This window comes from Rhincodon typus, chromosome 7, assembly GCF_021869965.1.
Source record: "Rhincodon typus isolate 14 chromosome 7, sRhiTyp1.1, whole genome shotgun sequence".
NCBI classification, from domain to species: Eukaryota; Metazoa; Chordata; class Chondrichthyes; order Orectolobiformes; family Rhincodontidae; genus Rhincodon; species Rhincodon typus.
Genome location: NC_063338.1, coordinates 96,161,236 through 96,176,065, shown reverse-complemented (window position 1 = coordinate 96,176,065; position 14,830 = coordinate 96,161,236). Strand labels below are relative to the sequence as shown.

The 14,830-nt window shown below is 41.8% G+C and overlaps 1 protein-coding gene across 2 annotated transcripts in view; it reads right to left on the bottom strand.

The window, feature by feature from the left end:
* Positions 1-295: 295 nt before the first annotated feature.
* LOC109921663 (desmin-like) overlaps positions 296-14,830 on the bottom strand; it is a 152,304-nt gene continuing 137,769 nt past the window's right edge. For both annotated transcript variants that reach the window (XM_048599543.1, XM_048599544.1), the window contains 3 exons: positions 13,691-13,725; positions 6,341-6,408; positions 296-440 (listed from right to left, as the gene is read on the bottom strand). In XM_048599543.1, the coding sequence (XP_048455500.1) occupies positions 405-440; positions 6,341-6,408; positions 13,691-13,725 (139 nt within the window). In that variant the 3' untranslated portion in view covers positions 296-404. The remainder of the gene's footprint in view (positions 441-6,340; positions 6,409-13,690; positions 13,726-14,830) is intronic.

Below are 14,830 nucleotides of genomic sequence, written 5' to 3'. Positions count from 1 at the left end.
CCACCATCAGTTCTGAGGAAGGGTCACCGGACCCGAAACGTTAACTCTGTTTTCTCCTTCACAGATGCTGCCAGACCTGCTGAGCTTTTCCAGCACTTTGTTTTTGTTTCAATTTGTTTGGTTCCCCGCCACTATGTAGTGAAACCAGCCATTTTGAATGTAAACCTCTCACTCCTTTAATCTGGTAAATTAAAATGAATTTCTCAGACAATCAGCAATTGGAATTAGTGTGCCTGATAACAGATCTGGTGGTCATTAACTCACATTTATTCAAGTAATCTGAGATTGAAACATGTGGGTTTACTGGTGATGTATTTAAGATTAGAGTGCTTTTTACACATTGTAACTGTGAATCTGTGGAAGACACTCAGATCTGCTTGTCATTCGTTTTCTACAGTCCTCTATTAATCTTGATCGAGGGCACACAAGTCTTCATTTTCCTGAAGCAAACAGAGTTGGAATAAAGGAGTTATGAATAATGGTGAACAATTTTATGAAAGCATATTCCCACCAGAGAACTATATCTAAATTGGGAAGCAAAGCAAGGCTTTTCATTGATTTCTTTTGCTCAAATACATTTCAAATCATAATTAATGGATTGCATTGCCCTTTACAACTTTCTGCCTCAGTACTATAAAGGTAAAATGTACAACTATAATGAGCTTTCAGTAAATTTTCTCAACATATATTTGCACAACTCCTAAGTCCTGATCAAATGAGCTCAGCATCAAAAGCCAAGCTTACTCCATCGCCCAGTGCTTCAAAATATTTTTAGCCTACATGTTTTTCTCAGTCATGCTTTAACATCGTACACTACGCAAAATGTTCAGTCAAACTTTCCATACCAACCTCTTAAGCTTTATTTTACTAGAACTACAACTGCTCTCGACTGTTGTTGCTTATATCCATTTAAGGTTCCGAAGCCTAATGTCATATTCTCTGAATTCTTTTACCTTCCATTCTATCAATAAATTGGTTTAGGAGTCTCATTACAAATCAGTCCTTAACAAAAGCTCACATTTATAAAGGACATTTCCTGTAATAAAGTATCCCAAGGTTCAGTACATGGGAACGTCGGACTTACAAATAGCAAGGCAATTTAGCCTTTTGAGCTTGTGCCACCATTTAATAAGATCATCACTGATCTGATTGTGGTCTCGTCTCCACTTTCCTGTTGATCAAAAATCTATCAGAACATCAAATACATTCAAGACTCAGCCTCTACTATCTTCTGGGGAGAAAATTTCACATACTAAAACCCTCAGAGAAAATAATTCTCTTCAAATCTGTCTTAAAAGGGAGGCCTTTAATTCTGAACGAGTCCCCTGTCTTCAGTCACTGCACCAATTGAAAACATCCTCCAAGTATCCTCACTATTCAGTTTCTTTAAGACCTTATATATTTCAATAAGATAACCTCTCATTGTTCTAAATTTCAATGGGTATAGACCTAGCCTTATAAGCCCTTCATCCCAGAAATGCACCAAGTCAACCTCCTCTGAACTGCTCCTCAAGCAATTACATCTTTCTTCAAATAAGGAGACCAAAACTGACCACAATGCACAGATGCAGTCTCATCAATGCCTGTATAACTACAGTAAAATTCCCCCACTTTTATATTCCATTCCCTTTCAATAAATGATCTTCCATTCCTCTTCCTAATCACTTGCCGAATCTGCACACTAATTTTGTGATTCATGTACCAGGACATCCAGATCCCTCTATACCACAGAACTGATCTAGGTGTTTCTGAGTTCCTGCGTCCGCAGTTCTTTTGTTTTCTTCACATTATTTGAAATGTGGCCTAACTTAAGTCCTATACAGCTGCAACAAGTCTTGCCAACTTTTATACTCTATATTCCAACCGATGAAGGCAAGCATACCACAGGCTTCTTGACTACCATATCCATTTATGTTGCTACTTTCAGGGAACTGTAGACGTGTACACCTAATTCTCTCTGTGTGTTGATGGTTTTAAGGATTCTGCCATTTATTGAATACATTGCTCCTGCATTAGATCTCTCAAAATGCTGCACCTCACATTTGTTTGGATTAAACTCCATCTACCATTTCTCTGCCTGAGTCTCTAGCATACCTATATGCTGCTGTATTCTCTGGCAATCCTCCTCATTATCTACAGTCGCCCCAATCTTTGTGTTGTCTGCAAACTTACTAATTAAGGCACCTAATTCTCCTCCAAATCATTTATATATATTATAAACAACAGGGGTCCCAGCACTGATACCTGTGGAACATCACTGCTCACAGACCTCCAGTCACAAAAGCCCTTCTACCACTGCTCTCTGTCTTGTATGACTAGCCAGTTCTGCATCCATCTTACCGCTCACTGCGGATCCCATGTGACTTCACCTTTTGTTATCAGCTGCAATGACAGACCTTGTCAAAGGCCTTGCTAAGGACTATATAGACAACATCCACTGTCCTGGCCTCATCAAATCATCTTTGTCACTTTCTCAAAAAACTCAATTGTTTTTGGAACACAACCTTCCCAGCACAAAGCCATGGAGCTATTGCTGAGAAGTCCATATTTTTCAAAATATGGTCACTCTTCTAAAGGATGTTGTTAAACTTGAGAGGGTACAGAAAAGATTTACCAGGATGTTACCAGGACTGGAGGATTTGAGCTGTAGGGAGAGGCTGATTAGGCTGGGGCTTTCTCCGCTGGAGCGTCGGAGGCTGAAGGGTGACCTTACAGAGGTTTATAAAATCATGAGTGGCATGGATATGGTGAACAGCTGAAGTTTTTTTTCCCCAGGGTAGGAGAGTCCAAAATTAGAGGGCATAGGTCTAAGGTGAGAAGGGAAAGATTTTAAAGACCTGAGGGATAACTTTTTCACGCAGAGGCCAGTGCATATATTGAATGAGCTGCCAGAGGAAGGTGTAGAGGTTGGTACAATTACAACATTTAAAATGCATCTGGACGGGTATATGAATAGGAAGGGTTTAGAGGATATGGTCCAAATGCTGGCAAATGGGACTAGGTCAGATTGGGATGTCTGGTTGCCGCAGACAAGTTGGATTGAAGGTCTGTTTCCATGCTGTATGACTCTATGGCTCTAAATGTGAGTAAATTCTACCCCTAAGAATCTTCTCCAATAATTTCCCTACCACTGATGTCTGGCTTACCTGCCTGTAATTTCCTGTATTATCCCTGTTCCCCTTCTTAAACAAAGGAACAATGTTGGCTATTATCCAGTCCTTTGGGGCCTTTCCCAAGAGGATACAAAGATTTCGTACAAGGCCCCAGCAATTTCCTCACCTGCCTCCCTCAGATTCTGGAATAGATCCCATCAGGTCCTGGGAACTTGTCTACCTTAAAGCTTTTTAAGACACCCAACACCTTTTTTATGCTGACGTGCTCTAGAATATCAACATATCGCTCCCAAGATTCACCATTCTTCTCCTTTGTGAATACTAATGTAAAGTATTTGTTAAGGACCTCACTGCTTTTTCCAGCTTCACGCATAAATTTCCTCCTTTGTCATTGAATAGACCCACCCTTTCCTCAGCTAACTTCTTGCTCCTTACATATGTATCAAATACCTTGGGATTTTCCTTAATCCCAATCGTCAAAGACATTTCATGGCATTTTTAGCCCTCTTAGTTCCTTGTTTACAGTTCTTTCCTGCTATCTTTGTATTCTTTGAGCGCAATGTTTAACTTCAATTTCCTAAACCTTACTTATGCCTCCTTTTTCTTTTTGATTAAGCTCTCAATTTATCTCGTCATCATTATCTTTCATTTTCACAGCAACATGCTGGTCCTGAACTCTAATCAATTGGCCTTTAAAAGATTTCCACATGCCAGATGTGGATTTACCCTCAAACAGCTGCCTCCAATCTACATTCTCCAGTTCCTGCCTAATATTGTGGTAGTTAGCCTTCCCCCAATTTAATACTTTCCATCAAGGACTACTCTTGCCCTTATCCATAAGTAACTTTCACTTTACAGAATTATGGTCACTCTTCCCAAAATACTCCCCCATTGAAACTTTGATCACTTGGCTGGGCTCATTCCTCAATGCCAGGTCGACTATTGTCCCTTCCCTAGTTGGATTATTTACATAATATTTCAAAATGCCATCCTGGGCACACATCACAAACTTACCCCCTCACCCAAGCTCCTGGCACTAAGTGAGTCCCAGTCAATATCAGGGAAGTTAAAATCACCCCGCACAACAAACCTGTTGTTTCCATAATCTGTTCACATATCTGTTCCTGTATCACCCGCTAGCTGTTGGGAAGCCTGTAGTACAATTGCAATGAAGTCATTGCACCCTTTCTATTCTTGAGCTCTGTTTACATGGCCTTGCTGGATAAAGGTGTTGTCCCTCAATACAGCTGTGATGTTCTTGTTTATCAGTAATGCATTTCCCACACCTCTATTACATCTGTATTTCCCCTGAAACATCTAAATCCTGGATCATTAAGCTGCCATCTTGTCCCTCTCTCAATTAAGTCTTTGTAATAGCTACAATACCATAGTTATATGTATTAATCCAAGCTCTAAGTTCATCTGCCTTACCTGTCATACTCCTCACATTAAAATAGATGCACCTCAGTGGCTCACTAGTCCTGCTGTGTTCAGTAAACTCTCCCTGTCTGTTCTTTCTCTCAGCCTTACTAGCCCTAGCCTCTGACTCCTCTTCGGTCATTTTACTTGCTGACCTACTACTCTGGTTCCTGCACCCCCCATGCCCTGTCATACTGGTTTAAACCCTCCTGAGTGGCACCAGCAAATCTCCCTGCCAGGATATTGTTGCCCCTCTAGTTTGGGTGCAATACATCCTTCTTGTACAAATCCCATGTTTCCCAGAAGACATCCCAGTGATCCACATACCGGAAGCACTCCCTCCTACACCAGATCCTTAGCCATGTATTTAACTGTAATATGTTCCTACACATGGCTTCACTAGCACATGGCACTGGAAGTAATCCCGAGATTACAATGCTTTTCAACTTCCGACCTAACTCCCTTTGCAGAACCTCATCTCTCTTTCTGCCTAAGTCGTTTGGTACCAACAGGGACCATAATTTCTGGCTGCTCACCAGTTGTGGTCCATATTGGTACCAAACTCTTTACAAACTTTTTCACGAAGGACAGGTGATACGGAATGGTCCAAAAACTACAAGAAGTAAGTACTTTATCTCTCTTCATGCATTACTCACTCAGTCTACAAATCTGGTTCCTGAGTAGCCACTGAGCCTATGCCTGCGATCGTCTTCTCAATCATGGTATCTGAGTTGACTTCTCCCAGATTCCTCCTCCTCTCCCAGGCTAACCTTTTTACCCATTCCTTTGTGTGCCCATCTGTTTTTCTCTCTCTTTCTGGGCTCTATCTTTACCTATTGTTTACCCCTTCCCCCTCCCCCCAGCCCATCTTCAGCACATATACCAACCTTTTCCTAGTGTTTCTTGTAAAACACGATACAGAACAGTGTGGCAGCAAAAGAGAAGCTATAACCTCATTTCAATCCATTTCAAATCTTCTGTATATGTTTATGTTTATTTGAATGGATGAATAGTGCCTTGATTCAATAAAGAGTAAACATAAAATATTATGAAGTGTGGGAAATATGAAATTAAAACTTCCCCAGTTATACAACTCAAGAGTCTGTTTAAAAACGGAGCCTATTCCAATGGCATAGACCCTTCTATGCTGGTAAGTGTTTCATGAATCATAACACTTCCTTCCTATGACACATGGCTCAGGTTAATACTCCAGAGATTTTTTGTTTCAGATTTCTTCATTTGAGCCCCACTTCTCAAACTCTTTGAGCAAAATATTGTTCCTACTTCTACCAATGTCACTGGTAGCAATGTAGAGCACATCAATTCATCCTCCCCTTTAACTCCAATTCCATCAACTGCAGATGATGACTTTAACCCTGGCTTTAGGCAGGTAATGCAACTTTTGGACCTCCTATTCATGGCTGCAGAGAATAATATATAACCCCCTGACTGTACTGTCTCTCACTATTATTACATTCCTTTTCACTTCCAGAACTTGAATGGCATCTGCAGTCTGGTGCCATGACGAGTTTTCTCAACCATCCTTCAGTCCATACTCTCACCTGCAGACCTAACAAGTACCTTGCACTTACTGGGCAAAGTCAAGAGCTGAGGCTCCTTCATTATTATGTGCTGGATCCCTGTTCCTGATTACCTGCAATTACACCCTCTAAATCACTAAAGCTGTGACAGTGTCCTGGAACAAAGCATCCAGGGTACTCTCCAACTCCCTGATGCCCACAATGTATGCAGCTCAGCCCTCAGCTCAGCAACTTTGAACCTAAGTGCCAATAATTTTGAACTCTCACCTCGGATTCCTTGTCTTCATCAGAAGAAGACATGATGCATGTCTCAGTTGTGTCTCTAGGTTCAGCTTCTAGAAAGGTAATATTATTTAACATGTTATTTATTAAACATCAATATTTTAATATTTAGAAATACTATTTGTATTGGATTACAGACAACCTTTAATATGATTCACTTCCTATCATTTTTGGACTTTTTAAATACTCACCTGGCAGAGCAGTTTATTTTACCCACTTGTGGGATGTGGGTATTGCTGGCCGGGCCAGCATTTATTGCCCTTCCCGCGTTGCCCATGAGAAGGTGGTGGTAAGCTGTCTTCTTGAACTGTTGCAGTCCATGTGCTGTGGGTTGACCCACAATGCCCTTAGGGAGGGAATTCCAAGATTTTGACCCAGTGACAGTGAAGGAACACAATATATTTCCAAGTCAGGATGGTGAGTGGCTTAGAGGGGAACTTGTAGGTGGTGGTATTCCCATGGATCTGCTGCCGTTATCCTTCTGGATAGAGGATTTTTGGTGAATTTCTGTAGTGCATCTTATAGATTGCAAACACTGCTGCTACTGAACATCAGTGGTGGAGGCAGTGGATGCTGGTGGATGTGGTGCCAATCAAGCTGCTGCTTTGTCCTGGATGGTGTCAAGCTTTCTTGCTGTTGTTGCAGCTGCACCCGTCCAAGCAAGTCGGGAGTATTCCATCACACTCCTGACTCGTGCCTTGTAGATGGTGAACAGTCTTTGGGGAGTCAGGAGGTGAGTTACTCACCTTTGACCTGCTCTTGTAGCCATGGCATTTATGTGGTGAGTAAAGTTGAGTTTCAGGTCAATGGTAACCCTCAGGATGTTGATAGTGGGGGATTCAGTGATGTTAACACCATTGAATGCCGAGGGGTGTGGTTAGATTGTCTCTTATTGGTGATGGTCATAGCCTGGCAGTTGTTACTTGCCACTTGTCAGCCCAAGCCTGGATATTGTCCAGACCTTGTTGCATGTGAACATGGACTGCTTCACTGCCTGAGGAGTTGCGAATAGGCATGCATTAATTGGCGAACATCTCTACTTCTGACCTTATGGTGGAAGGAAGGTCATTGATGAAGCAGCTGAAGGTGGTTGGGCCGAGAACACTACCCTGAGGAACTCCTGCAGAGATGTCCTGGAACTGAGATGACTGACCTCCAACAACCACAACCATCCTCCTATGCACCAGGTATGACTTCAACCAGTGGAGAGTTTGCCCCTAATCCCCAATGATTCCAGGTCTTTTATTCAGGGTCCTTGATGGCACTGTTGTATATGAGTCATATAAATGATTTGGATGAGAATTTAGGGGGCAAAGTTAGTAAGTTTGTGACACACCAAAATTGGTGGTATAGTCAATAGTGAAGAAGGTTATCCAAGATTACAGAGGGATCTTGATCAAAGTTTTTGAGAAGATTTGTAGCTCGGGTTGTGGATGAGGTTGTAGACTTACTCGTGGAGCTGGTGTGTATGATTGCAGATGTTTCATCACTCTGCTAGGTAACATCATCTGTGCATCTCCGGTGAAGCGTTGGTGTTCTGTCCCGCTTGTTATTTATATGCCCCGGTTTGCTGGGGTGATTGGCACCAATTCCAGTTTTGTATTACAGTGGTTTGTATATCAGGTCCAGTTCAATGTGTCTGTTGATGGAGTTCCAGTTGGAATGCCAGGCCTCCAGAAATTCCTGGCATGTCTCTGTTTGGCTTGTGCTATTATGAACGTGTTGTCCCAGTTGAATTTGTGTCCTTCTTTGTCCATGTGTACTGAGACCAGTGAGAGCTGGTTGTGTCTCTTGGTGGCTAGTTGGTGTTTATGTATTGTTATTGTCAGTTTTAATCCAGTTTCTCACAGTACTTGCATGGTATTTTGTATTTTATGTTGGTTTTATTGGTTGTGGGTATGGGATCCTTTACGTTCGTCAGTAGCCATTGTAAGATGGTTGTTGGCTTGCGGGCTACCCTGATACCTAGGAGTCTGAGCAGTCATCTCTGATATGTCTCTGATGTACGGCAGGGTGACTAGTGTGTCTGGCAGTGTTGTGTCTTCTTGTTGTGGTCTTATCGTGGAAGTAACGGCAGATTGTGCTTTTTGGGTAACAATTCCTTTTAAAAACTCCGTATAACTCTGTGTTCTGCTTTGTGCAGTTCCAGGTTGCTGCAGTGTGTGGTGGCTCATTTGAATAAATTCTTGATGCGGCTCCATTTATGGGTGTTGGGGTGGTTGCTGGTGTAATTAAGTATCTGGTCCGTATGGGTGGTCTTTCTGTATGCACTAGTCTGGAGTTCCCCAGAACTGGAGGCCTGGCATTCCAAACGGAACTCCATCAACAAACACATTGAACTGGAGCCGATATGCAAACCACTGAAAAACAGAACTAGAAGTGATGCAAACTACCCCAGCAAACCGAGGCATATAAATAACAAGCGGGACAGAACACCACTGCTTCACTGGGGCATACTGACGATGCTACCTAGCAGGGTGAAGAAATATCTACAACAAGCACACTGGCTTGACGAGCAAGTCTACATAGCTTGATCAACTGGGTCAAAGGGCTGACGAGTGGGAGATGCAGTTTAATTTGGATAGATCTGAGAAATTGCATTTTGATAAAACAAGCAAGGGCAAGACTTATACAGTTAATGATAGGGCCCTGGGGAGTGCTGTCGAACAAAGAGACCTAGGGGTTCAGGTGCATAGTTCTTTGAGAGCTGCGTCGCAGGTAGACATGGTGGTTCAGAAGGTGTTTAGCATGCTGGCCTTCATTGCTCACAACACTGAGTATAGGAGTTGGGATGTCATTGTTGAGGTTGTACAGGTCATTGGTGAGTTGGAGTACTGTGTACAGTACTGGTTGCCCTGCCAAAGGAAGGATATTATTAAATTGGAAAGAGTTCAGAATAGATTTACAAGGATGTTGCTGGGACTGGAGGGTTTGAGTTATAGGGAGAGGCTGGACAAGCTGTGACTTCTTTCAATGGAGCTCAGGAGGTTAAGGGGTGGCCTTGTAGAAATTTATAAAATCATGAGGGACATAGATGAAGTGAATAACAAAGGTCTTTTCCCTAGGGTGGGGGAGTTCAAACTAGGAGGCATATTTTGAAGGTGAGAGGGGCAAGATTTAAAAGGGACCTGTGGGGAAACTTTTTCACAATGAGTGTGGTTCGTTTGTGGGATGAACTGCCAGAGGAAATGATAGATGCAGGTAGAGTAACAACATTTAAAAGACATTTCGATAGGTGCATGAATAGGAAAGGTTTAGAGGGATACGGACCAAACCCATGGAAATGGGACTAGTTTAAATTGGAAAACTTGGTCTGCATGGATGAGTTGGGCCAAAGGGTCTCTTTCCATGCTGTGTGGCTCTGTGACTCTATAAATGTGGTCTTGATGTCAAGAGCTGTAACACTCAATTCACCTCTGGAATTCAGCTCTTTTGTCCATGTTTGAACCAAGGCTGTAATGAGGTCAGGAGCTGAGTGGCCCTGGCAGAACCCAAACTGGGCGTCACTGAGCAGGTTATTGCTGAGCAGGTGCTGTTTCCATCACTTTACTGATGATTCAGAGTAGACAAATGAGGCAGTAATTGGCTGGGTTGGATTTGTCCTGCTTTTTTGTGACATACCTGGTCAATTTTCCCCATTGTCTGGTAGATGTCAGGGTTATAACTGTACTGGAAGAGCTTGGCTAGAGCAGTGGCAATTTTGGAATACGTCTTCAGTACAATTGCCGGAATGTTGTCATGGCCCATAGCCTTTGCAGTATCCAGTGACTCTAACGATTTCTTGATATCATGAGGAGTCAATCGAATTGGTTGAAGACTGCTATCTGTAATGCTGGGGACCACTGGAGGAGGCCGAGATGGATCTTCTGGCAGAAGTTTACTGTGAATGCTTCAGCCTTACCTTTTGCACTGATGTGCTGGGCTCTTCCATCATTGATATTTGTGGAACCTGCCCCCAATTTAGTTGTTTAATTGTCCACCACCATTCAAAAATGGATGTGGCAGAACTGCAGAGCTTTGGTCTGATCCAATGAGATCGCTGAACTCCATCTACCACTTGTTGCTTTATGTTGTTTGGCATGCAAGTAGTCCTCTTTGGTAGCTTCACCAGGTTGACATGTCATTTTTAGGTATTCCTGGTACTCCTCCTGGCATGGTCTCCTGCATTCTCCATTGAACCAGGAATGATCCTCTGGCTTGATGGTAATGGTTGAGTGGGGGATATGTCAGGACATGAGGCTGCAGATTGTGTTGGAATAAAGTTCTGCTGCTATTGATGGCCCACACCACCTTGTGGTTTCCCAATCTGAGTTGCTAGATCTGTTTAAAGTCTGTCCCATTTAGTATGGGGATAGTGCCACACAATGTGATAAAGGTTATTTTCAATGTGAAGGCAGGTCTTTGTCTCCATAAGGACTATGCAGTGGTCACTCTTAGCAACACTATCATGGATGGATGTATCAGCTGTTGGTAGATTCTGAGGATGAGGTCAAGTATCTTGTTAGTTCCCTCACCACCTGCTACAGACCCAGTCTAGCACCTATGTCCTTTAGGATGTGACTAGCTCTATCAGTAGTGCTTCTGCTGAGTCACTCTTGGTGGCGGGCATTGAAATCCCCCACCCAGAGTATATTTTGTGTCCTTGCCACCCTTAGTGCTTCCTCCAAGTATTGTTCAACATGGAGGAGTGCTGATTCATTAGCCAAGGGAGGACACTACATAGTAATCAGCAAGAGACTTCCTTGTCATGTTTAACCTTAAGACATAAGACTCCATGGAATCTGGAGTCAATGTTGAGGTCTCCCAGGGCAACTCCCTCCCAACTGTGTACAACTGTGCCACCACCTCTGCTGGGTCTATCCTGCTGATGGGACAGGACATATCCCGGACTAGTGATGGTGGTGTCTGGGGCATTGTCTGTAAGGTATGATTCCGTGAGTATGACTATATCAGGCTGTTGTTTGACTAGTCTGTGAGACAGCTCTCCCAACGTTGGCACTAACCCCTAGATGTTAGTGAGGAGTAATTTGCAGAGTTGACAGGGCTGTTTCTGCCATTAATGTTTCAGGTGCCTAGCTTGATGCTAGGTCAACTATTCATTTCAGTTTTGGTACGAGTCCATTGAATTAAAATTATTATTGTTTATTCTCAAAGGTATTCACATGAGTACAATGAAAAGTTTACAAAGTCGCAGCTTACAGCACCACCTTAAGTACACAACTGTACCTAGGTACATAGTCTTTGGAATAAATTAGAAAAATAAATAAGTAAAACGTCCATCATTACAGGCCATCGCGGCTTTTTAGGTACAAAAGGTATCTCAGTACAAAATCTTAGGAATAAATTGCCACTAGATGTTTGTAAGGAGGACTTTTCAGGGTTTACAGGGCTGTTTATGCCATTGTCTTTTCCTGTGCCTTGGTCAATGCCAGGTGGTCTGTCTTAGACTTTGTAGTGATACAACTGAGTAGCTTGCTAGGCCATTTCAGAGGGCAGTTGAGAGTCACTCATATTGCTGTGGGTCTGGAGTCACGTGTAGGCCAGACCAAGTAAAAATTGCAGATTTCCTTTCCTAAAGGACGTTAGTGAACCAGATTGGTTTCTCGACAATCGGCAGTGGTTTCATGCTCATCATTAGATTCTTAGTTCCAGAAATTTATTGAATGATTAAATGGCCTAATTCTGCTCCTAAACCTTATGGTCTTAAAATTCTGGATCATGTGACTAACATGGAAATTGTACACCAGATTTTAACCATTCAGATACATTATCGCTGCAGATAATTTAGTATTGGTTCCAGATTTTGGAAAAGTTCACTGGCAAGAATTAAATTGGAAGGTTGGGAAGGGCTCCAGGCAAGAAGAATCTTGAGTCTGATGAAGGGTCATTGGACCCAAAATGTTAACTCAGCTTTCTCTTCACAGATGCTGCAAGAATGGCTGAGTTTCTCCAGCTTCTTTTTGTTGAAGACGGCTGTACGATGGACAGATATTGTATGTTTCTTCAACAGAGGAGTGCAGACAATGAAGTTAAACCAAACTGTCTTTGACAGATTAATTTCAAAAGGAAATAGTATACTGAATATAATATGGGTAAGTGTTAAAAGAATAGGAAAGAATATAAGGCACTATTAAATGGTAAATCAACAATAATAATAGTATTTCATTTATAGCCAAAATGAGAGATCCAGCAGGGCAGGACAGTGGATTTTTGTGGATATTCTGCATTTATTTCACAAATGAAGACCTTCCTAAGATGTCAGTTGTGATAGACAGATATACCTTTAAAATTGATTCCATTCAAAATAATGCTGAAATAGTGTCAACCAGGATCAAGAAAGCTTCCTACAGTGCAGAAATTGCCAATGTCTTAATGCCCCTTAATACTAGAATGCAAAGTGAGAGGTCACCCTAATGAACATATTGCATATTGAAGCTCTGGTTCCCCTCCTGCCTAAAATACATTTGAATCTTTTGTTCACAGGTCCCTTTTATAAAAGGCTGGGAGGAAAATCTTGGACAGGTGGACAGGTCTAAAATAGACATCATTTTCATTAATGATCAGAGCAGTTAGCCTGTTTTTTTGGGATATGAACCCACTAAAAGCCTGCCAGGCCAAGGTTCTGGTCTGAATGTTTCCACACTGGTCACGTCTCTTCTTGTTTCATGACTGGGGACAAATGAAGGCTACACTTCCAAAATAGTTTTGCAGAAATTCTTAGGAAAGGTCAGGCCTTGACATGCTAGGTCACAGACTGGTTTAGATATTGTTGTGCTTCTACTGGTAGTTATGGCACAGTTGATAGAAAGATCATGGATTTTTGGTTCCACGGATTTGCTTTTAAAATCAAGAGGAAAATTATGAACAAGTATCATAGACTTTCCAGATAGGTAATCTTGAAAGAATCTTATCAAAAAGCACACAGCATAAAAGTTAAACTTGCAGTTGAATTATAGGCAACACAAGAAGGAAGTGATAACCTGGTCAACACAGTGTTCTAAATAAAAACCAAAAGAACTGCGGATGCTGTAAATCAGGAACAAAAACAAAGTTGCTGGAAAAGCTCAGCAGGTCTGGCAGCATCTGTGAAGGAAAAAAGTTAAAGTTTCCCGTGACCCTTCCTCAGGCCCTTCCTCAGCTGTGACAGTGTTCCAAATATTCTGAACAAAACAGTGTTGTTGGGACATTATTCGATGCAAGCTCCCCCACCCACCACCAGCACAGCAGGCATTTTGGCCAATCCTAGATATGTGTGGTCAATATACAAAACATTAAAAAAGTTAACAGAAGTCACAACAAGAGTTAATATCAAACCGACTTTAAAGTTGTACGCACCTTTATCAGCTATAGAGGGTTGAGAAGTATAGTCCCTAGAAAACAATGAAATGCAAATCAGTTTTAAATTTTAATAAAATTATTAAAATGCCAGGTTTAGTTTTTATCATTCTTCAAACTGTTATCCTCCTTATATGATACATAACTCAAGCAAGCTATCAAGGAATCAGAAATCAGAAAAGAGATAGCAAGAATGCAGATGCTAGTCAGAGACAACACAGTGTGCAGCTGGAGGAACACAGCAGGCCAGGCAGCATCAGAGGAGCAGGAAAGTTGATGTTTCGGATCAGGACCCCAGAAGGTGGAGGCTGGTACAATTACAACATTTAAAAGGCATCTGGATGGGTATATGAATAGGAAGGGTTTAGAGGGATACAGGCCAAATGCTGGCAAATGGGACTAGATTAATTTAGGATATCTGGTCAGCATGGATGAGTTGGACTGAAGGGTCTATTTCCATGCTGTACAGCTCTACAACTGTACAATTTATCCAAATGAATACATTTCATCACATAAGTCAGCCTCCACCAGCCATCTTCATTTGTTGACGACGTAAAGTCATCACAGACTTACCATAGGGCTGCTTTCCCATTGAAGACAGACAGTAGTGGTTTAACCCAAGGGTCACCACAACTCAGGTGAGGGGAGAAGTTGAGAAAGACTGTCCTTCACAGTAACCTTAGCTGATGCAGGAATTGAATCCACGCTATCAGCATCAGTCTGCATCACAATCGAACAGTCCAGTCAACTGAGCTCACAACAACTGACAACAGGTGGAAGTGTAGTAGGTGAGTACATAAAAGCACCAGAATTGGAATTTACTTTGTTGTTTTCAAAAAGATGTAGGACAATATTCTTTCAAAACTGCTTAAAACTTAATATTTCAAAAATGCTCAGTACTTAACAGCAATGTTAGAAAGCGAAATTAAAAAGAAAGAACATGCATGAATATAACTGAGGACTATTTTGTGACTGGTGGAGTTCATCTTGTAAAATGTTTCGGTGTTTTTTAAGCATAGCATTACACTGAATGGAATATGCATCACAATAATTATTGATAATATTGGGTCTTAGGGAGGGAGATTTTGGTTGTTACAATATTATGGACCAGACAAGGCCCCCTCAAATATTTTAAGAAGG